A 26432-nucleotide genomic window follows, 5' to 3' on the forward strand; every position below is an offset into this window, starting at 1 on the left:
AAATTACCAAACATGTTTGAAAGTTACATAAACAGCCCAGCTTACGGGCCCTATCTGTGGTAAGGACATGATACCAGAAGCTATTTAAAGAAAACATTAAATCTCAGCAAATGCATACTACTTTTACTTCAAACACTATAACTACTGTTAAATCTAAATGTACCATCTTAAGCACTATGGCATTGACTTCAGAACTTTTTTCCTCAAGAATAATACAAACTTAGAAGCAGATCCTATGGATATAGGGTTTTTGTGTTATTGGTCTATTCACTGGTTATTGGTCTATTCAATGTCAGTCTCATTATGTCTATTTAATTACTTAAAAACCCCACAAGACCTAGTGAGTCTTCAAGACCAAAGTTATCACGTACACACATACTGAAGAAAAGATGCTGTCAGTAAAACACAAAGTGAGAAAAACACTTTGTTGCTGTAACATAAGTACACAGCCAAATCCATGATGGATGTAAAATAGAAGTTGTAGTATAACAAATACATGTACTTTCAGAGCAAGAGTTTAAGTCAGTTACAGCATTATAACAATTTCATTTTCCCTTCTTTAAAAAATTAAAAACACAAAATTCAGATTCTAGGTTCTGTCATTCTGCATGTATATGCATATTTATTGACTATCATGCTTACCAAATATATTTCCTTCCATCTGATTGTTCATTTTGGAATCAGTCATTAAACTCCAATAAAACGCTAGTTCAATATCAGCAAAGAAAACTAATTTATATTAAAAATGTGTACTTTTTAAAAAAAAAGTTATAATGAACAAAAATTCTGATTAATTGAAAAATGAATCCACAGTTCTTGTGTTGTCCTAACCACCATAATCCTTTTCATTTCTTGCATCAATATCAGAAGCACCTGCAACATGTATAACTGATTTCCAAATCTGTTCTGATAAAGAGATTTTATTCTCAAAGTTTTCTCTTTAAGGGGCTCATTCCACATAAGCCTGACTTCAGTTCTTTGTTATTCCTTTTTTGATCAAGTTGCCCTTTAACATTCTCATCCAAAACATGTCATACTAACAATTCCTGTTCAGAAACTGGGAGCTCGTGTCCTTGAGGAGATGAAAGCCCAATGGAATTCAGATAATGCCAACCGACCATAGGGGCCCAATGGAGGTCCACACATTAGCATGTGTTCAATACAGTACCTGCTCTTCAGTGTGTACAGCTGACAGAGTACTTCAATTTATTTGTAAAGGCATTGCAAAAGAAACAGTTTTTTTAAAAGTAATAAAAGCTATGAACAACTAGGATAAAAGTGCTTGAGGAAAAACGGTGAGGATGTTTCTCTGTACACAAACAGCCTAGAAGCAAAGACATCCTGATCTATGTGAAGGACTATTCCCATAGAAGAGAAAAAAAAAAAGGACACCTAAGTCCCAGAGGGAAGAAGCATGAGGAAAACACAAACAAATGACACTGGACCCAGGACAGTGTACTCTTCTACCTAGAGATGAACACAGATAAAGTAAAGCTGCTGAGGTATTACAGACAGCTGAACAGGTGAATATGCATATAAGCCTTTATATCTGGTTTAATTGTTGCTCTGAGTGAAGATAAACGCAGGGGGTTTTTTTAATAAAATGTTTTCAGTCACCATTTATCAGGGTTATCAGATTTAAATGAGTGTCACATTAACATGCTTACAAAAAAGAAAAAGGTGCAACATTTAGGACTACAGAGTTTCTAATATCTCATTCCAGGTAGAAATTAAGCCTTACCACTTGTGAGTGACGCTCTACAGAGCCAAAAAAGGAAATGCTACAGCTTGTCCAATAACATAACAATGCTCCATAAGTGTAATGAAGGGAACCATAAAAAGATAAGCAAAAATCAGCAATTCTATCAAGCTTGTTCAATACCCATATCACTTATTCAAGAGCCTTTAAATACACGGCATCGGTGAAAGAGGAGTATTTGGTACACAAAGTGAATAATACCATTTCAGAAACATACTTCTACAGGGAACTATACTAGAAGTCCTAATACATGAAAGATAATCTGAATTTTTCTTCAAGTTACTATATTTAACAACTACAGATTTTTAAAACAGTCCTTTCAATCCTATCAACTCCAATGGCATTTTCTTAAAAGCAAGATGCAAAGAAAAAAGTGAAAAGTAAGAGAACAATTGTAACACTGAAGTACTCTCCTATGTAATGACCACCATCTGAATGGGGCTGGCTAGCAGGATGCCACTGCAGTCGCCCTCCATACCCTGCAGTTTCAAGATGTGCATTTCAAGCAGGTCACATCCTTAATTTGCCAACAAAGTAAGGCCAAACACAGGCTCCAACACCACTTTGTGGCTGCTCACAGTTCACCTGTTTGCTCGCTCCCTGTCAATTTGGGGCCACAGGGTTGCTCAACCAATGCTGAAGGGCCCAAGCATACCAAAAGCTTTCCCCAGGCTGAAGTCTGACCATATTCTTCTTAGCTTTATGTTTTTACTTCTTTCTCCTGTTGGGAGTGGAAGGGGAAGCTACAGGTAGTCATGTGGATATTAACTGAGCCAGAGGAGGCCACACGGCCTCAGGGCCACGGACAGATTTCTGGAGTGTTTTATTCGGTAGTCTGGATGCCCCCTCAGAGACTCTGTTTCTCTTTGTGGTTCACAGATATACTTAAAAGCGGGGGCAAGGGAGAGTCACCAAATCGCAGGCAAAATTCTGGAGAAATAAAAGGACAAACACTGTGTGTGAAGAATTGCCACCAGCGGATATTTCCAGACAAAGTTTACATGGGTAAAGCCTCAAACTGAGAATATAACTGAAAATCCTAAATAGACATTTCCCACAGACAGTGGTAACACTAGGAGAAACAGAATTTCCACATATATCTAATACAAAAGCAATATAAATTAGGGATTCAAATTTTCTTCAGTATTTATGCTTCATAACAGCACTTCAGTTTTAAGATGGTCAGTCTTTCATACTCTCCACCAGTCTCAAGTAAACCAAAATGTAGCTTTAACCCCGAAAATCCTACACATTTTGAAACAAATACCTTTTACTTGTTTCTAGTACAAATGTCAGCAAGCACTGATGGCAACAGTTACAACAACCAGGATAAAGTATTCACCATGTGCAATCACTTTCCCTGGGCAGATATTAGTTAACAGGCTTAATTTACTTTCACTGAAGAGCCTTGACAATTAATTAGTCTAAATAACTACAGTGGAAAAACTACAGATGACTGACCACTCGTTACTGTCAACTCTGCTGAATTTCCTCCTCATGGACAAAACTAAAAAAATACGACTGCTTCCAATTTACATTGATTAAAAGAGCACTTTTAACAGATTTGCTGAATACTGACTGCCACATCTGCTGAGAAGCAGGAACATTAGATCTGAACTAGATTTAAAAAAAAAAAATTGAACTAGAGGTTCCCAACTGAAGTTAATTTGTTGTCACTCTAATCAAGCTGCAAGTCATGTACTCAGAAAGTAAAACTCCTCCCCTGGGTAGTGAGTGGGTTGTTCTTGGTAACCACAGCTCCTTCTACAACAGTGGAGTTGAAACATGCCCCAAAATGTTCATGTTGAAGCTTGACATGTTAATATCACTGCAGATTAGAAAGTGTTTCCCAGGAGTTCCTTAAGCATGTTCAGCCTTATACACAAGCATAGCTTACTTTAACTTTTATAATGAAGATATGTTAAACCATGTTACCAATGAAAAAAACATCCTAATAAGACATTAAGTGACTCAGTAATACTGTTCACAATTTGCTATGATACATTGACACACCTGCTCCTCAAAGATGTACAATAATCCAGACTTCTGAAAGTGTCAGATTTGTTGCTCACAAAGCCACACGCAAAAAAAATTGCACTAAATTAAAAACAAAAAAGAAAAACACCCACACAAAAAAACTACAAACACCCAAACAAACAAAACAAAACCAAACCAAACAAAAAAACACACCAGCAAAAAGACCACCTGATTTAGCATTATGCTCTTTGATGCATTTTGTAGGCAACAGCAGAGAAGTTCACAACACCAAAGCAGTCCAGCAAACTCCCTACACTGATTGTTCACATCTGAGGCAGTTCTGCACAACCAACTCTGCAAAACCCAAGAGAATGACTGTTTCTGTCTGGTTTTGCATGGCCCATATCACTGGCATATCTCAATAGTTCAAACAGGTTTTCACACATGCTAGCGCTAACTCACATGATGCTGACGGGGCTGAAACCCTCTCCCGTCCCATACACTGATGGCATCTGTTCAGGCACGCAATTGCAGATCTTTTCAGTTTTGAAGGATACCCCGAATTTTCATCTGGCAGTTATATTCAATTACCGACATAACTAATAGTCACAACTGAATGCTACAAAATTAGTTTCACATGTTTTCAACCTGTTTCTGCTTCTGACCCAGGAACCAAGCATGCCCCTCGACTGCCCAAGTGAAACACAATCCCTATGCAATCTAAATTGACATTTTTCTTGATTTACTACGACTAGTCGGTAAAGCAGGCTGCCAGAATCAAGACTCAAATGTCAATTCATTGGAAAATATCCTAGATTTACAATCTAATGTTCACAGTCTGTGGATACCTGGCTCTGTGTTTCCTTCCAGCAGCATCCACTCCCCTCTCACAAGCAGAATCGCACCGAACTGCCTGACGGCTGCATCCCATGAGTCTCTCACAAATCTACTGTGATTTCTAGTTCTAAGAACAGTCATCCCACTCAACATGCTCTGCGAAGATGTTTCAAGCAAAAAAGTAACAAAGACAGATAGTTCACCCAATCCCTCACTATACACTTTTAATCTGATCTTCAGTAAGCAGCAAATCCTAAAATCTCCTACTGTCATCACAGTAGTACCTTGTCAGTAAAGGCCATGTCACCAGGAACTAGTTTCTTTGCTAAAAACTTCTTACTGCACAAGAAGTCAGATCTTCAGCTACTGCACCGCTTGGGGATCAGCATGAATTGCTCTCACTCTGGTCAATTCATTGAGATACCATGAAATGCATACAGGAATTTCAAGACGACCCAGAAAAACCAAATTATGTGTGCAAAGCAACCACTGGCAACTACACGCTAAGTCCAAACAAAAGCTAGTAAGTAAATTAAGAAATCACAAAATGCTGATGTTAAGGTTGCCAGCAATGTTTCTCAATATTATGGTATAATAGTTAGCCAGAAGGAAGGTACAACCTAATGTACCAATCTAATGTAAATGTAACAGATTCTAGAGACACAGTAAATATTTACCTTTACAGTTAAGTCTGTGATGAAATACTGAGAAAGGCTATATTGTATAAATGCTCTTAAGGGTTCATAAAAACAAAGCCTACCAAAAATACACACGTATATTCCACATGAGGATCTCTGTATCTAGATTTCTGCAGTGATCTTTCAGTACTGTGAGGGCACAATTTAATGAAATAACTGTGTCAGCACTGTAATCCACAGCTTTCAGAAGCTAAACAAGTGACATATCTCTGGGCAGCTGAGGAACCCAGCATATGATACACGTGACTTCCTTTAACAGCAGAGCAAGTTTTACATTGACAAAAGCTGACAAAAGTTTAATGATTCGCTCTTCAATAAAAGCACTGATGGGAAGACACACAATGCCAACACAAATCAAATCCTATGTTGTCAAGAATCTCTACTAGTCAGAAACTGCTTGACAATATTAGCACACTGCCTGTGTTTAATTTCAAATTTATTTCCTAAGAGGGTATCTGCAGAGAACAGTTCAAAAGAATCTTTGCAAAAATCATATCCATTTAGTCTCTCAAAGATTTTGTTTGTTTGTTTATTAGTAATTATCTACACCTACTTACAAGTTTTTATTCCAGATATTTGTTCTGATAGAGTAACAATTCAAGATCAATCAATTAACTGATCTCTACTCTTTAACAACTAAAATGCAGGCCATGAAATCCTCTAGGATACTCACCTACCCAGCAAGTGCTCAACTAGCTCATAAAAGGTTCACTCACACTCAAATTTAACATGACCAGTTAGGAGCCAAGCTTGTGCTGGTGCTTCTTACAGACAGCAAAGCAGCAGCTTTGCTCTCATCTCTGATCTCAAAACGAGGAAGAGGAGACACATAATAAGCAAATGGACCCCTTGAAAGTAGACTACTGGATTAAGAAGATTAATAAAAAGGGGGCAAGGATAGATCACATCATCCTCATTTATTATGTTATTTCAGTGTTTAAGAGTCTCAAAAGCTGTCACAGGTGGAGACAAGCAGAGAGAACCTTCACATAGACCTGATAAAGGAAAATAAGAGACTGGAACACTTGTCACACAAAGGGGTTTTAGAGAAGACTGCTCAAGAAAAGAAAAGCAATAAAATACCACATAACTGGACCAATATGTAGCTCAGAATATACAGACAGCACACTTCACCATCAATCTGGATATCAGAAAAAGAAAGGCAGGCTATTCAGAATCTATATTCTTTAATATAACTTCAAAATTCTCCAGAAGTCCAATAAACTGATATTTTATAAGTGATAGAGGCTTAAAACACTGAAATGTCTTACACTGGATTACCTCATCTGTTACTACAGACATCATAGCCAAAAGGAGGAAAAAATAAAAATAAATCAGCTAATTCCTCTAAGATTTCTGTTTGGCAATAAACATTCTTGTCATTCATTCTAGGCTTTTAACCATATTCTGTTAATTCTCAGTTGTTTTCAGACATCCTCCTGAAAGCTTTGAAAGCTGCTTTACAATCTGGCATGCAACACTACATAAAGTATGTTGTAAAATATTGACATTAACATTGTATTTTGCATCTTGTTATGCTTGACAAAAACAAAAGACCAAATGTTTTTACTTTTGTAGAAAAATCTATTAGCTATACAATTTTAAAATGTTGAAGACTTAGTTAACTAGTGAGCCTGAGCACATTGCTTTTATAAGAAGAAAGTGTACTAACTGAAATTAAACCAGACATCAATCTAGCAGGCTAACAAAACAGCACTTCTGTAACTTTTATGCTAATTTACTGGAATTTACTAGGCTGACATTGCTGAAATTTTATCTGTTAAAACATGCTACCAATGTTTATCAACTAGTTCTAAAAAATAAATATTGCAACAGTATTTTATACACCATATACATTTTGAGATTATTATGCTGAAACTAGAAAAGAAAGCTATTCTACTGATTTATGTCAGAAATAAAGCTGAGATTTTCACTGCTAACTCAAAACATACTACCTGAGGGATTCCATAACAGTTCATAAAATGTCTTTGTTTTTAAAAGGTATGGTCTGTGGTATATATTTTCTATGAAGAAACAGAAGAACACATGTAGCATCAGATGTGTGTACTTTAAGAAACTCTGGAATGCGAAATCTAAAAATCCAAATAAAGCAGGTGGTATAATTTAGGGGAGAGGACCGAATTTAAGTTTAATGACATTACCAGTTTATCCTACCAGACTAATTCTCACTCACTGCATGACTTCAATGAAGCTCTCAGTCCTCATGCTGATTTCGATTTAGTTCAAGTGCTATTTGATGTGTTTCATCTGGAGTTTTATTCACTTCAAACTACACTTCATTTAACCAGGTCGCTGCTGTACTCATTTGTTTTTCTACTTTATTACCCGCAAATTGGTGTTGCTTAGTTTAGATAAATTGTTGGAATATGTTGATTTTATATAATGATTTCACACTGTTAATAAATAAATAAGCTTTAGAAAGATATCACAGAAAAAAGCAAGAAAGCTATTAAAATTATTTTAAAATACACTAGACTACAGTAAGTGCTGGTCTCACAAGATCTACTAACAAATGCTGATAGATGATCTGCTATTTTAAGGCAGGACCAATTCCCAGCCTCCAGTCCGCAAAACTAATTCACAATTTTTCTATGTTACTAGTATACCATACTCTCTTTTCCAGCTGGGGACACATCATAATACAACATATTTTTTAAAGAGAGAGAAAGAAAATGAGCAAGACAGAAAGCACGAGAGAGAAGCAGAGAAAGCACAAGAGAGGGAATGCGACTGCACGAGGTTGCACGCACGAGACAGCGCAGGACGGCGAGACTGGAACAGCGCGTGTGGGAAAGCCTGAGAAACCGAGGAGGGAGCAAGAGGCTGAGCGCAGCAAGCACAGGCACACACAAAAGAGTGCAAGAGTGCTCATGAGAGAGCACCAGCACTCAGAAACCATCAACTTATCAGATTTTTTTGCAACCATTTTTCATCTCTGAAGTATTTTTTTGGTTTGCACAACTAACCAGGTGTTTTATAATGTACTAAATAAATTTCAGTTTAGCATTAAACATTAATTTATTTCTACAGTTTACTAATAAGGACCACTAACCAGAGCTTAGTGTTAAAAGCCGGGTCATGTCAGGAAAGGCTGTCAATCCTACCAGAGTAGCAAAGTACTCCAATTAGTGCTCATTATGCATTATCCTGGTAACTTTTATTCTCTTTTGCAAAATGCCACAAGAGAACAGAAATTCATCTGAAGTGCTTAGTACTTCTGTAAACTATTGATGGAAAATACAACAAAGTCAATTAGGTTGCTACCACCTGGTGGTGTGCTGATTATGCTGAAAACCTTTCATATTTAACATCGTATCACAGCTGGTGAGAAACAAACTAATATATTGTGTATGTGCCACTATAAACAATCATATGCGTAGGGGTTTTTTTAATAATCTATTAAACTTTCACAAACAAATGACTTGCAAATTAGCTATACAACATACAATATTTGAAGACAAAGTATTTAACATGTTAACATGTTTTCCTGTTATCTTGTCACTTTATGCAAGATTGTTTGTATGGATGCAGTCAGAGAGTAGTATCACGGACAGCTATTGCTCAAAATGAGAGAGAAAGAAAACTAATGCTCTGTCCAAAGAAATGCCTAAATGCACTTTCTTGAAAAGAGATATTTATAAATACAATTTATTAATAAAAGCTATTACACATTGAAATTTATGACCACAAGATTTAACCTGTAGAACTAAATTGAAATACTAAATTTCCACGGCATTAAAAGTTTTTTTAAAAAAAAAAATCACATAGCTCAATTTATAACACCACACAACTGTTTTCAGAAAAGAAATGTTTGCATTTAAAATCAGAACTACTACAAAGAACTTCATACCTGATCACAATGTTAAAACACATCATTTTCTGGGGTTGGAATGGTTTGGGTTGGTGCTTTTTTGGTCCCTATTTGTTGCTTTTTATTTGGTGAAGTTTTAAACAGAAAGAGCTGACCTGTTCAGTTAAACACATCGAGTCTGCCAACAGTATGTAACTTCAGCTTCATATCCACTCAAGGAAGAAAGGAAACTGGTTCACAGAATTCTACAAAGGCTAGAAGAAAGTTATTTACTACAGGGCTTGTGTAGCCTGTTCTCTCAACCAAACGAGGGTCTAAAATATTTATTATCAGCTATCCTAATATAGAAACTAATTGTAACAGCCTTAGTAGTAGACTATGATAGAAGAGACAGAGAAGTTTAGGGATATACATGGAGCTCAGTCTTTTTAAACTATTCATTAGAAAACAAGAGTAGTTGAGTACATATTATTTAAATACACTGTATGTGATTAATGCTCACCAATATTTGGGAAACTTGATCAGCTTGCCATAGAGAGCAGTACTGAATGAGGGGATAACTGGAACAGGGAAGCAGTACAATCCTTTACTGTCCAAACAAGTCAGTGCTGCTTGAAAACCAAATACCTAAAACAAATTAAGTTGGTCAAAGTATATATTATAACATGATTAGATCATTTTCAAGTTAATTTTATAACAAACACATTTTTAAATACACTCAATAAGTATAAAATAAATTTTAGATTATTTTTAGATAATTGCTTTCCCCTCAAACACAAAAATAACTAGAAAAATCTACCTAAAATAATGTCCCAATAGGAATATATATAAAAATATTTTCTTTGCTCAAATATTAACAATGCTCTGATGAAATTTTTTTAAAATGCCAAATTATAATTATCAACTAAACTATATTATTCTATATCCTTTAAAACTGCAGATTGCACATTGTCTTTCATATAAAATAAAACAACATTTGCCTAAAAAAAAAAAAAAGTGTATTTAAGGAAATGAGAAGCTCCCCTTCAAAGGTTTTTTCCTTAATAAGTGCACCTAAAGAAAGGTTCATCACAACTATACTTTATGATTTTTCTGTGTTCAATATGGAAGAGAAATGGTTGTAAAATTCACCTTTTAACATTGTGTGTACCACCATTCACATAAGAACAGAACACTTCAGCCTATATTAAAACTAGCAAATAAACCCATAATATCAAAATTGAAGTCCTTGTTTTGCAAACACTGATCAAACATCTGCTAAGAACTTCATGAATAGAAAAAAACGCCCTCAAACTGAATAACATACAGATGAGTTGCAATATCACCATCTCAATCACTTTAAACACAACAGAAAGTAAACGTGCCACCCAGAAAACTGAACACTTGCCATGCAGTTCTGGGACAGAGCTGGTTTTATGCAGACAGTAAGAATTCAATTGTTTAAATATCTATTAGGCTATCTATTAATTCACCGCAATCTACATATTCTACGAGCACTGTCCTAGAAGAGAGGAAAGGTTTCTTTCCAAATTATTTTAACTCCATCTTGCCACAAAGGCCTTGGGGCTTTAGTCTGCGCAGTTTCTTCATGTGAAGTTCTTTGTTCGTATTGCAAAACATTTGGCTCAGGTCAGAGGCAGCGATCCCAAACGATGACATTCTGTGAAATGTGTTCACTTCCCATCCTTTTAGACAAGTTGAAAACTTTCTTTCAAGAAACCTGCTAACACTTAGGATTATCCCATACTTATATTAACTTTTTCTCAGCACACTGCAATAAGAAACAGATCTCCAGCCTTGTTTTACCTTCAGATAGCAGTGTGAGTAGCAGTAGTGCAGCAGGTTGTCAGAGGGCTGGCTGAGGCTGCTCACTGTGTGCACCAGCTGCTCGGCGTACATGGGCACTGAGTGCTCCACATTGACTTTATCCACCAAAATTCGCACGGACGGTAAAGGCCGCAGGGGCTGGAAGCTTGCAGCATTTAACAATCCACTTAAGTTCTAGGATAGTGGGGGGGAGAAAAACAAAACAACACACATGCAGGTATTATACTACAGATGTATTATCTACCATATTTACATATTCTTACCACTCCCTCACTCAGAAGCAAATCTACATGTAATCAACTGTTCAGAGAGATCATAGCCTTGTGGTCATTACAGTAGAAATCCTCAACTCTTTTCAAAATAATTTCACTGAAGTCTGAAATTCAAGCATAAACTTTTTATCTGGAGTTATCTTAGGTGTAAGTGCCGGGGAGCAGGCAGCAGCAAGACCAGGGGCTGCCCTGTGCCAGACCCACACAGTTCACCCCGTTCCACCTGGTGCTGCAGCGGCCCCACTACAGGACACCACTGAGCGCACTGGCCAAGCTGGCAGCACCTCTGTGAAAACATATTTAAGAAAAGGCAAAAGCACCACACAGGCTGAGAGGATGCAGGGTAAAAAGTGAGAAACAGCAATACAAACAGCAAGGTCAGAGAAGAAGGAGCAGGGGGGTAAGGTGGTGCTTCAGGCATCAGAGCAGCTGTGCCCCTGCAGCCCACAGAGGAGACCACAGTAGAGCAGGTAATTCCCTGCAGCCCGTGGAAGAGACCACACCAGAGAGATATCCACACTGCAGCCCTGTGGAGAGCCCACACAAGAGCCAGTTTTCCCTCAGTTAGTGTGGGAAAGATACAGGGTGGAGAAGGGGAAAAGCATGAGGAAGAAGAGTGGCAGAGCAGAACTGCTATAGACTGACCGCAACTCCCCATTCCCCAGCCCCTGTGTCACGGGGCTGGAAAGGAAGAGTAAAGTTGAGCCTGGGAAAAAGAGGGGACAGGAGAAAGGTCTTATTTGATACTTGTCTTTGTTTCTCACTATCTAAATATATTTAAATTGGCAAGAAATTTATTTTCTGTAAGTTGAGTCCGTTTTGCTCATAATGGTAATTGGTAAGTGATCTACCTCCTCTTTGTCTCAACACATTCTATTCTCTCCCCCACATCCTGTTGGGGAAGGGAAGGAGAGAGTGGCTGGGTGAGCAGCTGGCCAGGGTCAACCCATAACAAGAATATACAAAGTCAAAATATTTTGTTCTTTAAAATATTTGCTTACACTTTTAGCACTCCAAAGCACTATCACCATACTAAACTCACGCTGATCTAACCTTTATATTGTCATATTACGTATTCACAGTCATGCCAGACATCTCAAAGAGACCATTCCAAAATCATAAATATTACAATTTTATAACATCCAACTACATTTTTCATAGTATTCATTAAAATCAAATACTGTATCCAGTACAAGGAAGAGGTGGACATAGCAGAAAAAGTTTGTTGGAGGGTTACCAAAGTGGTTAGGGGGATGCAGCACGAGCTCTCTCTTGGAAGAGAGAGACAACTGGAGTCACTCAGCCTGGAGAAGGCCATTGGGAGATCCTGTTGCTGCCTACCACTGCCTGTTGGGAGGGGACAGACCAGAGGGGGCCAGACTCTTGTCAGAGGTTTCTGTACCCTGAGGAGATGAGTCACAATGGACACAAGCTGAAACACAGGCAACTCCAAGCAGGTCTACGGGAAAGGTTTTTATGGAAGCTCTATCCTTGGAGCTAATTCAGCACTTAACTGGACAACACCTGAAGCAATCCACTCTACTTGGGATTGCTTTGAGCAGGGTGTTGGACTTGTGGGCATCATCTCCAGAGATCTTTCCCAATCCAAGTTACACTATGAATCTAAAAATTTTATTAAACTTGTATAAATATAGGACAATAAGTTGATGTGTATATGACTTTCAATCTAAAATTTAAAACTATTCTTATTTTGAACAGGCTTGGCTTCACTTGGGAAACACACTGGAACTCCAAGTGAAAAAGAAAAAACAACCAACAAGTTCACTTGAATTCAACTTGTTTGCCTCAAACTTACAATAAATATGGGGCTGTTCTCCCAATATTAAAATACCATCTGCCCATCCCCATAAGGTGAAAAGCACCACAATCCACAGGGTTATTACAGGCTTAAAAGAAATAAAGCTTCTGATTAGGCACTTGATAATGCCCCCTTTTCTAACAGTGACACCGGTTCACTCAGTCCAGACACCTTAACTGAAAAGATAAGGAGTCTAAATTTAAGATAAAGATACACCCTCCCCAATTAAATGCCACATGCTTGAAATTTTACATATGTTGCAGCCCAGAGACTAGTGACCCCAGTGAAATATTGTGTGTGTTACTGTGCCAATGAAAATGGTTATGCAAGCACACTATAAGAAACATCATAAATTGACTTTCTGTACTCTGTCCTCTTGCACATCCATTTCCAATCTTAAGTCACACAAACATGCTGTAAATGGTACATTTTATGAAAAAATACAGCACAAGTTAGACAGTGCTCCTCTAATCAGTAGGTATCTCTTATGTTATAAAGACAATTTAATGTCATTGTGCCTTCCATCATGTAATACTAGTCAAATCCATCTCTGATTTGAAAAAAAAAAAAGCTTTTTCAAATGGTTTTTACCTTTCTTATATACAAATGCTTCACAAATACTAATAAGGTTACTTTCACAAGACCTTCTGAGTATACAACTTCATCTCCATTTTAGACAAGAAATTATCATTGAAAAGAAAGGCCCATACAAAAATAATACACTAATTCTGGAAGGCCATTTGAATGCCAATTTTTGAATGTTTAGCATAGTAAAATACTTCACAAATAGAAGCCTAACTCCATTTGCTTAAACTGGAACCATAAATACTGAGAGCTTCCAGAAAATACATCCCTACTAAAACAGCTCGCCCTCAACTACATGCAACACATATTTGGTGTCCATGTGTGAAAAACACATCAAAAGTGTTTAATATCAGATGAAAATTCCTAGAAATTGAACTCAATCAAGAAGCGTTTTTTTTTCTCTTCTTCCCAACTCTTCCCTTATCCATAAAATATCTTCAACCTCTGCTGCAAGAGGTAAACCTACTGCAAGTCTTCACTACAAAACAGAGTCATCCCTACAGTACCTTAGCTTTGTGCACCAAGGAAGGTGCCCTATAGGAATAAAACGAGGACAGGATTCTTTAGCTGGAGATCTGCTACATATATCCAGAAGATAAAACCAAGTAAGACTGTCAGAAAATTTCATTTCTGGCTCTCTGAGCTAGTCACTCAGCAGTTAAATGCTCAGTAACAGCCAAAGTCCTGCTGGTGTCCTGGCTGGAACTAGTACACACAGCTGGCTGTTAACATCTGGGAAGTCTTTACTGAGCCTATGTATCCAAAGATTTCAGACTTCACTGAGTCTGGGAAGACCTGCGTGCCAAAAAGACAACAGGTACTCTTCTGATCAAAAGGTTTCCATAAAAAACTTAAAGTTGCAGCCAGTTATTTTTAATTTGCTTGATGATTTAAAAATCTTCTTCCTTCTAAATTCTTTTTTGCTACCACTACATGACATTTTTAGTTTACAAGTCTAGCTAGTCACTGCAGACACCACTCGCCTTTCATATCTGAAGGGAAGGTTCCTGGGTACCAAATTAATTTGGAACTCAGCAATACACCCGGCACATGGAATAACAGCGCTGTCAGAAAGTTTATATGAAATATCAAATGTTGATATAAATAAATGAACTAATAGCTGTGCATACATACCTTCTCACCCATGATTATGGGCATCAAGTGGTCTAGTAAATTGAATTCTGCCACAGGAATTATAATAGTACACTTAAGAACAGTGAATGTTGTAAGTCGAGTGGGAATGTATTCCTCCAATGATGCTACTTCTTCTGAGCTCGGCATAGTTCTATTTCCATCCACGATATCTACAATAAATGAAGATTATATGTGTTTGACCAAAACATATAACATACCTCCTATACTACTTGTTTCAGAAATGATTAGCAAAAAATGGAAACCTTCCCTCCCTCACCCTTCATACATACTAACAGGGATACTTTCTTCTCCATAATCCAAAATTAAGCTAGAGTTGTTAATTAAATAAGCCTCCGTTACTCAACAAGAGGCTCAGGATTGATAAAAGTGGTCTCCAAGGTGTCCGAAATTAGTTCTGAGGTACATACAACACTGAGGGGGTATAGTGATTAATTTTATCTTTATTTTGCTTTTTGGACTCAAAATCCCCTGGCAGATTTAGACTTCAAGTATGTGGAAGATGCACCTTCAAGAGCCCTGAATTCTGTCTGGTTTAATTCTGAGTGTTTGCATCTAGACAACAGGAGCAAACCTGGCTTTGTTCTGCTGTACGGTTCATATTCATGTTCCAGAGCACAAACTATCATTTTCATTATCCGGTGTACTGCACTGCTATCCAATCGAAGATTGAGTGGGCCCACGATGAGGCTTTTTGTAGACATCTCCTGAACATTTCCAAAATCTTCACTCTTTACTGATGAAAGGTCTTGCTGATTCCCAGAAACTACAAGAAGTTTTATAAATAAAAACAAATTACACCAAACAATGTGACATCAAAATTATCAGCTATTTTTGTTTCAAACCCATGATCACAGAGTTATGTACAGAAAATATAACAATGCAAATTGAACACATAAATACACCGTGAATCATTTAAGAAGTGTAAGCAAACATTATTCCTGTTTAATGCAGAACAAACAGGGCAAGAGTCCGTCTTGCCTTTGAGAGCAGCACAACTCAGGAACCTTTCCACTAACTTTGCATCTTTCAAGCTTGGGACTCTGGGAAGATATCCAAACTATCTCCCAACTTCTGTGGCAAATTAACTTCCAGGTGCCAATGACAGCCATGCTGTTGAAAACTTCCTGTAGTTTATCACAAAAATACCTAGCCCAAACAGTCAAGGAAAACATGTGCTGTGGAGAAAATACAGATATGAGCCCCTGAAATGCAAACTGCTGGTACAGAGGCTGGAACAGCTATGACAATCACACTCACTTCTATCATCATAAACCAGACTGACCCTTCCTTCCATTCACTGACAAGGTAAAGCATGGGCAGCAAGAACGAAAACTTCTTCAGTCATTATCTCAGAGTGGTTTAGTCTCTGCATCCACAAGATCTAACACCTCTGCACTAAGATCAGCAACTAGTATACCAATTATAGTTGTCATTTCTCTGATACACGTGTAAGGTAATGAAGTAGACCAAAACCACACATTCACTGTATATAGACTACTCATCAGCTGTCAAACAATATGACAACATTTCCCTAAACATATCTCATGGAAATTCTTCAGTTAAATTATGCAAATATGAGAGGCTTAAGTTTCCCTGTTACATTTGCCTTGTAAGAAAATCACCTCACCCCCTACCATATTTAGTTTGCAGAATTTCACTCTTTTTTTTCTAATAAATCATCACTTCAACAGAGCCTTCATTGCTTTGACACAAGCGCTAAACATTAAATGTCTTGCTAACCATTAAACAAACAGTCTGACAAAATAAACATCAAGATTAAATGGATTCTGAGACCACTTAATCTAAACATGAAACAGTTCTGAGATAAATTGTAGGACGACAGCTTAATTCATGCAGTGAATCTTGATAGCACACACTCCTTAGATAGCACAGTACTCCACAATCCACCCGATCAAAGCTGTGACAAACAGGAAAGCCAGGAAACACACAGCCATTGGCACCAATTTCACCTTGGTTTCCACAAATTAACTCTTATGCAATTGCAGAGCTGTCCATTTGATATGTTCTCCTGTACTTGCGACCAGCTAAGCCACAGAAACCAAAGACTGTGTAAACAGTGCACTTCCATGATGGTCCTTCTGAAGAGCAAGATTTTTCAGGTGACTTCCAAACTCTTATTCAATATGGATTTTGCACACATACTCAATGCAAGATAGATTTCATTCCTCTTTTCACCCATCTGCCTGGACAAACATCAACCTATTTCCTTGAATAAATCTAATAACCTCCTGCCTTTCTGTTACAGTAACAAACTAAAGACACCTATGCAGAACTACAGCCTAAAAACCACAGAAATATCTGATAATTCCACATTCTCCTTCTACCAGCTTTCTCACTGACACAATCTGTCCATACTCACATAAACGGCAAGACAGGCTCAGCGTGTCAGCCCAGGCTGCGGGAGCTGCAGCTGCGGCAGACAGTTGACCTACCCACTTTGTCAAAGAGATGTAGGATCTGTCATCTTCTGAGTAGCTGAGGCTTTGTGGTTAAGTAGCCTGGTATGGTACAATTCATAACTTCAAAGCAAATCTTTATTTTAAAAGAACTGAAAGAAAGCATGTTTTATTTCTGGTTGCCTGAGAGGAACATTGTCATGCTTCATCCTCCCTTTTTCCTCCCTCCTTTATTGTACTCATTCGAAACAGTCTTTTTAATGGAGGAGGTGAGCTTGGCTGGAAAGGAAAGAAGGATAGGGGGTTTTTCTCTAATCTTTAAATCATACTCTATAAAATGTTCTTGCTTCTAAGCACTGGCAAGAGAAAGGTCCCTGCCGAGACTACATCCAGTTTGACATGGAGCTCATCTAGTGCTCTGCAGACCTTTAGAGGCCTGTATGATCAGCAGAACAATTAACTTAGTCCCCAAAAGCCCAACAGAAGTTGATGGTGAGAGCATTTATATTCTCTGCTTCCCTTGGTGTTTTGTTTACCATTTCTGAGAGGAAGAAGAAAAAAGAAAAAGGACAAAAAGGACAGAAAGATACTACCTCATGAAATCTATTAAAATCTTCAAATGGAACTGAAGTTACAACCATTTTAATAAATCCTGAACAAGATGTTTTTATTAAAAAGCCCACATACAGCCTGCTGTCAGGGTATGCTTTACTTTATATGCAGTTAACATGCACTTTTGTCCTTCCAATTCTAAACAATATCCAGTTCAGATTAACATTAAAAAGTGTAAAAAAAAAAAATCCACGACCTCACATAAAGTATCAAGGCCAAAAGCCTCTAAAAGTAATAACAGCCTCCCTTTTCAAAAAGAAAAAAAAACACTCATTTTTATATATTGTATGTATATGAAAAATATACCAAAGTGAAAGCATTTATACAAACCACTTTCTGGAACAGTTCCCTTTAATTCTAACTAAGCGCAAAGAGAATGTGATAGAAAACCTATTGGTTCTACAGAAGTTGGTGACCACAGGTTAATTTTCAAACTTCACAGATGCATAAAGGAAAGTAACATCTGATCACTGCGTCTTCAGCTCTCTGTAAACCATGTCTAATCCCAACGGACAAAAAAAAAAAATCTTAAAATGAGAGTGCTGCATAATAAACTTGTCACCAAAATAGATAGGTAGACATTATAAACAAAACATTACTTCAAAAGTACACCCCATTAGGTCAATAGGTCATGCAAATCACTGATCAGGGAACTGACAGATTATACAGTGTTTCGGGAAAATTACTGTTTTGTTTTGAAATACAAAGCAAAAACTGAAACAAAGCTGGAAGGAAAGAACAGGCAGAATTTCTAAATAAGGCTACTGTCTTATTTTCATTCAAAATACTAAAAGTGATTAAGGTACATCTATAAGTGAAAGATGAAACTCCTGAGGTTAATGTTATCCATGAGGCACTTGCAGTTTAATCAGTAATCGTACACTTCGGGAAAGGTTAAAGGGGCAAAGAAGGTGTCAAACCAAAATTGCCTTGACAGATAAAAATCTTACAATCACAGTAACTGCCTCCTATAATTTAAGCTAGGCAGGTTTTTTTAACTGAAGTTGGTATGCACTAATTGTAACTAGAAAAAAATTTAACTATGTCAAAACAAGAAATAGTGAAATGTAAACTTTTACATAAATACTTTTGTATAAACACCAAATATTAAAAATGTAGCAAGATTGCTATTGATTTTAAAATCTTGAGGTATTTATGCCTTCATTGTAAATGATATAATTTTACCTATTTGTTCATATTCTATTTAATAATTACATACTTGACTAAAAATATGGAAAAACTAGCTAGAACATAACTAGCAGAAAATGTCCTGTTTGCTTTTCTGAGGAACAAACGCTATCAAAAAATTTAAGGGTTTAGCACTGTAACAACCATTTAAGCCATTAATTTAAAAATTAATTATTTGTTCTTTTATGTAGTCAGGTAGCTTACATTAGATGAGTAACCCTGAAATCAAAGAACACAGCAAGACTCGATATGAAGCCAAGCTACATTTTGTGAGGTGTTTACCTGGTGACTGATACAGGAAATAAAAGCCAAGGCCCTGAAAAAGTAAACCGAAACAAACAGAAGAGAAGCTGAGGGAGGGAAAAGGTAGCCAGAAAACACCAGTAGTCTGGTCTTGAGGGGAGAACAAAAAAAAATGCGCTTAAGTTCAGCCGTTTCTGAAAAGGCTTAGATATGTCATTAAATTCCTCATGCATTCATAGAAACAAGACAAAATACTCCACAGAATCTATTTTTTCCTCATAATCAAATAAACTGTGCACGGTCAAATTTCTATATCAAGAAAAAAAGGAGATAAGGTCTTCAACTGCTCTCCATAAATGTTCTGCATGCAATTAAACAGTTTTTTCTTTGTTAGAAACAGAACTAGACTGCAGTAGAAGCTTGACTTAATGTACGTTTTCACAGCTTCATGTCACACCCACATTACACAGAAAGGAAAGACTCAGAGCCAGGCAAGAACTGTTCAATTACCTGGTGTATCTTTACTATTGAAGGCAATGATACCTTTTATTTCTTTTTATAAGCTTTGCCTGATCCATTCGCTAACCAAACTTGTTTTTCTTTCCTACTACTTTAATACTTAATGTCCAACAAATCCAGAAAACAACAACATTAGGACTTGATGTTCCTCTTATATAATGACAAAACCGTGCAAAAAACCCAGGTAAGTTGTACTAGGAGGCAGAGACAGAAAAACATTCTGTCACAAATGAGCAAGAAGTTCACAACGCATGCTCACAGAAATAGTGTCCATAATAATAAATGCAGAGGAGGTGAAGAAAGCATTACTCAGGCAATAAAGCTGCAGAGCAGCAACTGTAGAGGACAATCTTGCCAGAGGTAGAGAGGAAACACATAATGATTCACAATAAGAATATCGATATAAAAATATATACAAATTACTTGTGGATACACTAATTCCTTTGTCCTGGCTTTTGTGACACTCATACTTACTCCATTGAATCCACTGTATTCTCTCAGCTTCAGAAAAGAACTAATAGTAATCTCAAAAATTATTTAGAATTAGCCAATATCTATGTATGCATGGCCTAGGCTAATATTAGCTAAAAAAAATGTTCAGATGTATATTTACAGACTAGTTATCCACACTATCTATCACCCTTGCATTTTTCTTCACAGGAAAAAAATGACAGTCCTTTTTGTCTTTTGCATCAAGTAGAGGACAAGCTTCAGTCTTCAACCAGGGTTTCAAAAAAGAGTTTTCCCCCTCCTCCCCAAAGTCAATAATGACAACTTACTTAAAAAAAAAAAAGACATTAGACTCTATGATGTCCTACCACCAGTCTTACAGTTTAGCTACTGATATCATTGTGATTACTTACGCAGGAAAAAGAACAGTAACAATCACTAGCTAACCAAAACAGCCAGCCTCAAACACATCAGTGAAGATGTAACCATTTTAATGATGAACCTGACAGTAAATCTAAGTTAAGTTAGAGGACAGCTGCTGAACAATCAGTTGGGCATGAAAAGTCTTTGTTTTTATTATTTAACAGGGTAAACAAAGATAAATAAAGGTACCTTTGCCACTGGTGCTTTCCATTGTGTACAAGTAATCCATGTAGAAAGCCCCGAATCTCTGCATTCCAGCTATCTCTGTGTACGTCTCCTACCAACAAAGCAAAGCAAACAAAGAAAACATTGTATAAGGAAAGAATCTTGAGATTACCAGCTGATAGGCTGGTATGGCAGAGATATTTTTATGTTTGGATTTGTGCATCAACACACAGGAAGGCTTATCAAAACAAAGGACAGAGGTTATCCCAAAGAATTCACCTTCCCAATAGGTAATGTAACTTCTATTTGAGGCCACACAAAGGCACATCCATAATTCCAGTGGACATGCTGACCAATTCATCAATAACATCTAGTTAATTATTACCTTTAATGGAGTGAATATTCTTCACTTGACCTCTTGCAACCAACAGATCTGCCTAATTAAATACACTGAAAGCTGAAGCTCATTCATTCTGGCTTTGTTATTTAAGGAATACTGCAGTTTTATCTTTAAACAGTAGGAAACGTATTAAGACTTTATGCCATCATTGGGATTTATGTATAACATAATCCATTATTAAACAGCAAGTTCACTTCCCCTCTTGCCAAAAACAGGCAAATCATAAAAGCATCAAAGACAGGCAATGGAAAGAGCAAAGCTTAAAACGAAAACACACTATGGGATATGTCTGAATATGTATACTTGTCTGAATATGTATACACCTGCAAGGGACCACCTTGGTCACCACAACCAGTCTTTAGTATTGCAGACAGTCAGGGAATAAAGTGAGAATAAAGCTGGACTGCACAATTTACAAGAACAGAGACTATCGGTGTCTGAAAATTTGTCTCTACCAAAGGCAGAATTAGCAAGACTTCATCTAAGTAGATGGATAAAGCACATGGACAATAAAATGAACACTGAACGAAATTATCTGGTTTCGAAGACAGCATTTATCGGTTTGAAGGCCATTAAGTACTTGCTAGTTGGGATAAAAGTGGTATGTGTCAGTAAAGCTTGGCCTTTTGCCAGTATACTCTCATATCTGTTTTTCTCTGCAGGTGTTCTGTAGTCAGTGCTTTTGGAAACTATGGAATTAATTCAGGTTTTGGTGTAGTACAGGAGTTTGAGGTTTCTTTCGTGCATGGTTTTGTTTCCTTTTTAAACAGGAAGGTTTACTAGGGGTTTTTTTTTTGCCATCTGCAAAGGAAGATTCAGTTAAACATGACAAAGCAATGAAAATCAGTCATCTAATAGTACACAGAACTAATCATTAGAAATCCATTAGATAGTATCAGAATTTTTTTCTGAGAAAAACTGAAATTTTCTGACCTTATGATGAGCTGCATCCAATATAAATTCTGCACGAATACTGTTATTTTCTGGACTTCTATAATCAAAGAGTGAATTGGTAAGGTATGTCATCCCTTTTGCACTCAAATTTTCTCCGCAACTAAAGAAGTAGGCTTCCTTCATGACGTAGCAGAAAATAACAAGGGAAGGGAGGAAAAAAATACAGTCAAGTTAACAGAACAGTTTCAATTCTGTCGTAAAACACTAATGATACCGTAGGATCGCTCAAGAGCATATGGAAGAGGGTACCTCAGTTCCGGTCACATATTTCATTATGAAGCTAAGCCAATTAAAAATATTTTATTCAAATAACACTGAAGTTCCTGTCTACACCCTCCCCATTTTCAAGATAGTAAAAAGGTCCTGAGCTAGTGAATATTATACAACCCATGATCTAGAACATACTAGTTTCATTTTAACAGAAAATAACTGCAGGTCATAGTTTCTCAAATGCTACCCCATTCTCTTAACTATATGCAATCCTGTCGCTACATATACCAGTTCTCTGACTGACCAGTGCCTTTGAGATGCTTTATCTATCCTCTTCATGATAAGCAAATATTGAAATGTATTACCTACTTGGTACCTTATCACTCTTCTTAATTCATCTAGATTTTTAGATGCCTTCTCCATATCCCAAACCCTCTGTCCTCCTGATATTAACACAACTTTTTCATCAAGAGTTATTTTTCTAAAAAGGTTATTTATATGAGATTGATTTTTTTCTATTCTCCATCACATAGAACACAGCTGGAACACACACGAAAGGCGCAAAGTCCCAAGTGTAGCAGTACAGAAAGGGAACAGGTGAGGCAGAATCAACATCACCACCATTCTCACAAAAGCAGAGATTTGCTTGAATTCACACCCCAGAGGGTGGCAGAAACATGAAAAAGAGCAGAAAACCAAGAGTCCCTTATCAACTACCATACAGGAAACTCATTCCCTCACCCACCCCAGCCCAAAAATCACTTCTCACATCCTCAGCCACATCTCCCTGTATCTCACAGGGCCAGAAGAGCATCTGTTGCGGGTGGTTCATCCTTGCTCCCCAGCCTGCCCTTCTGGAAAAGCTGGCGTCCACCAGTCAGCGCGTGTGTCCCGCAACACCTCTGTAATCCCAACAATGTCACACTCTACAGCTGTGTAAGGATACACAATTCTTGTTTGTTTACTGTGCTGCATGCAGCTTGAGGCAGATGTCAAGCCCATGCTGCTCTCCCAGGGGAAGTATAAGAACCTGTCCCATTATGTCTATCATAGTACTGTATATGAGCATCTTCCAAATACGGAGAATATTGACATTAATATACAGTCACTTTGTTTTCTTCCACATTCTTTTTTTTTTTCTTAAAATACTTTAAGACTTCACAGAGCACTAACATCAAATCAACAGGTCTGCTGTGGCCTATATTGTTTTTATTTAAACACAGATAGTAATCGCTGTACTCCAGGGCAAAGTTTAGGGCACTATTCTCTCTATAGCTCAATCAAAAATCCTCATTCTTGAATGCAGAATTTCATGCACTATTAAGTATTTTAAGAGTAGTTCACATGGATACCTGATTTTGTCTCATTAAGCAATTCAAGCTTTGCATCCATTTAAAATACAGAAATTAATGAAGTTTTAGTCCTTCTCTTGATAGTGCTCTCATCAATCTTACTGAAAAATGAGGCAAAACACTCATTCACTTCCCATTCCTTCCCTTCCAATCTTCTGTTGATTTAAGTACTTTCAAAGGTTTTCAGCTGTGTTGTTATTTGTTAGACAAGATCAAATTATGCAAATATCCATAAAAGGAAGGTAGCAGGGTTGTGAACAAAAGCCTTACATTTTGCAGCTTCTCACTCTCCTGTATTTGTCTTCCCAACTGTAAGGAATAGACATTGAGTTCTGTATTCCAGTGACACGTTTGAAATGCTTAAATCACAACTGATAACAGTAGCCTTTCCAACTCTTGCAATCAAATCTTTCAACAAAGCTTACCAGAACTACTTACGCAGCAAGTCAAATGATATTTCAATATACTCACTTCATCACTCCTATTCATATTCTCTTCAAAGTCTTTAATTCCCATAATTCCTTTAAGGCACATAGCTTGACAACCAACAAAACCTATCTGGCAATCAAAGAAAAGTTCACCTTTCATAAGGACCTATTGAAGGGAAAACAAAAAAGGTGGTATTTTGAAAAATTCTTCTCCATTAGAAATAGAAAAGATGAAGAAAAGCGAACCAAAATATGTTTAGGTTTATATATTTAGAACTTTAATAAATAGCAAGTTAATCAAACAGGACACTTAGAATGAAGGGTTTACTTTAGTGTCTGATTACTATAGAAATTCTCTTAAGTTTCTAGTGCTGTCTACATGGTTGTTACACTAAACACATCCAATATAATAGAATATGAAAAATCAGTAGTGCAATAATTTCAAAACATTTTATTAGTGATTATTTCCTACAATATTTATAACGAAGCAAAAAAACCCTGTCAACAAAAGATTACCTCAACTGTGGTTCCTTCTTGTTCCCAGCACAGAACTTCTTTTGATTTTACTTTCTGAGGACTGTAATAACTACTCTCAGCTTGCATTTCAGTGAGCTACGAAACAATAGGATAAACACCTTATATAAGTCAATATTAGTATAAAACTGCAGTAATGTCATTAACATCCAGGACTGATGAAGACAAATTAAACTATGGGCCAAAATTTATTAACAAGCAGGAAGCAGGTGCAGTTAAACAGCTGTAACACATTATCCATGTTAAAACTTCTCATATTCAACTTCTAGTTGAAGTATGCTGTAACAGAAAGTTTTATATCCGCTACAGTATTTTCAGTTTGCTTATCTAAAGAGAAACTATGTGATAAGATTAAACAGATACACAGCTGCATTACTAACATAATACAAAATTAGCTTATAAATTGCTGTAAAAATTAATAAATAAAATACTGATGCTTCTCAGCAAATAATTAAACACCATGAAAATATTAAGGAAACATTTTGATTACAAGCCTACTCATTTTGGCTTATTATCATGGCAATTGAGAAACATGCATTTATATTTTTGCATGATTTTGATATAAAAATTTTTAGTTGGTAAAACACAAGTGCACGGGTTAAAAAGCATATAACCCGCGGTTTAGAAAAAGGAGAAAAATGGCACAAAATGAAGGTGCTATGTTCTGCATCAAAAAATACTTAAGTTTCTTTATCTTGAATCAAATTCTCATTTTTATATAAAAAAATCCACAAGCTCTCATTTTCAAGAGTGGATACACATGGCTGTTGTTTCAAATTAAAATTTTGTAACCCAAGAAAATGGAAATTAAAAAAATCACTGATCACCCTTCAGCTGTGTGCAATTATTGCAGAAGAAAAGCAATTAATTGATTAAAAGAACTCAGACATTACAAGAACCATTGTCACAATTATTAGAAACTGCTACATTTAATTTGGCATAATATTTAGCTGGAATGATATCAACTGTTTGGACTGCTAATGCAGAAACTTGACTTTATTTTTTAACCAAAATATGAACTACAAATTAATGCCATACATTTTTTTGCATGCAACCAGAACAACAAATTCTGTTTTCCTCCTAAATGTATTAGTACTGTACATTGTTTCACATTTAAAATTCAGAGAATGTAGGATGATAAATTTTAAGTAGCTTTTATCACTTCCTAATACAAAATGTGTAGGCTCGACAATGAAACATAAGGAAAGCCCAATCCAGCTAAAAAAATAAGTTTAACTACTTTTAATGAGTTTTCTCATGAGAGGAAAAAGTGCACAAAATTTCTACCGCATGACAAAGCATAAAAGAAAGCAGATGCTGAGCTACAATAAATGAGAAATATGAGTTTTGGTTGGTTTGTTTTTGTTGTTGTTGGGGTTTTTTTTAAATGCTGTATTAGGGGTATAATTAAAGGAGAAAGAAAATATATTCTATTATTTACTTTTAGCCTTTAAAAAAAAAAAAAAAAAAGGAAGGCTGAAGCAAATTGACACAACACAACTGAACATTTGATGCTTTACATCCTCAAATTTAGCAACCAGATTTGCCAGAAGACTTAAAGCTTAAAATATTAACCTCCCAACAGAATACCTGCAGCTCTCAGAGTCACTTGTCTCATTTTTTCTGACAGCTGCTGAACAGCTAAGTGCTCTGCTGGGCCACCAAACACAGCTCAGAGAAAGTCACCATGAAGCCCCGCAAATCCCTCCCTTGGGCACAGACAACAAGTCAAACAGGCAGAAAGTGGGTAGGGAGCTACTGATGGCATCGAGTGTA

General features: G+C 36.7%; 1 protein-coding gene across 10 annotated transcripts in view; it reads right to left on the bottom strand.

The window, feature by feature from the left end:
- The window catches only part of VPS13B (vacuolar protein sorting 13 homolog B), a 449354-nt gene that overhangs the window by 362588 nt on the left and 60334 nt on the right, over positions 1 to 26432 (bottom strand). For all 10 annotated transcript variants that reach the window (XR_011737362.1, XM_065830344.2, XM_065830342.2 and 7 more), the window contains exons 9-16: positions 24639 to 24734; positions 24166 to 24288; positions 22112 to 22249; positions 20803 to 20890; positions 15333 to 15524; positions 14741 to 14910; positions 10910 to 11104; positions 9606 to 9730 (exon numbers count right to left, since the gene is read on the bottom strand). Coding sequence is in view for 9 of the 10 variants with exons in the window: in XM_065830344.2 (XP_065686416.1) it covers positions 9606 to 9730; positions 10910 to 11104; positions 14741 to 14910; positions 15333 to 15524; positions 20803 to 20890; positions 22112 to 22249; positions 24166 to 24288; positions 24639 to 24734 (1127 nt within the window). In the remaining variant the exon portion in view is untranslated. The remainder of the gene's footprint in view (positions 1 to 9605; positions 9731 to 10909; positions 11105 to 14740; positions 14911 to 15332; positions 15525 to 20802; positions 20891 to 22111; positions 22250 to 24165; positions 24289 to 24638; positions 24735 to 26432) is intronic.

Source organism: Patagioenas fasciata, chromosome 2, assembly GCF_037038585.1.
Source record: "Patagioenas fasciata isolate bPatFas1 chromosome 2, bPatFas1.hap1, whole genome shotgun sequence".
NCBI classification, from domain to species: Eukaryota; Metazoa; Chordata; class Aves; order Columbiformes; family Columbidae; genus Patagioenas; species Patagioenas fasciata.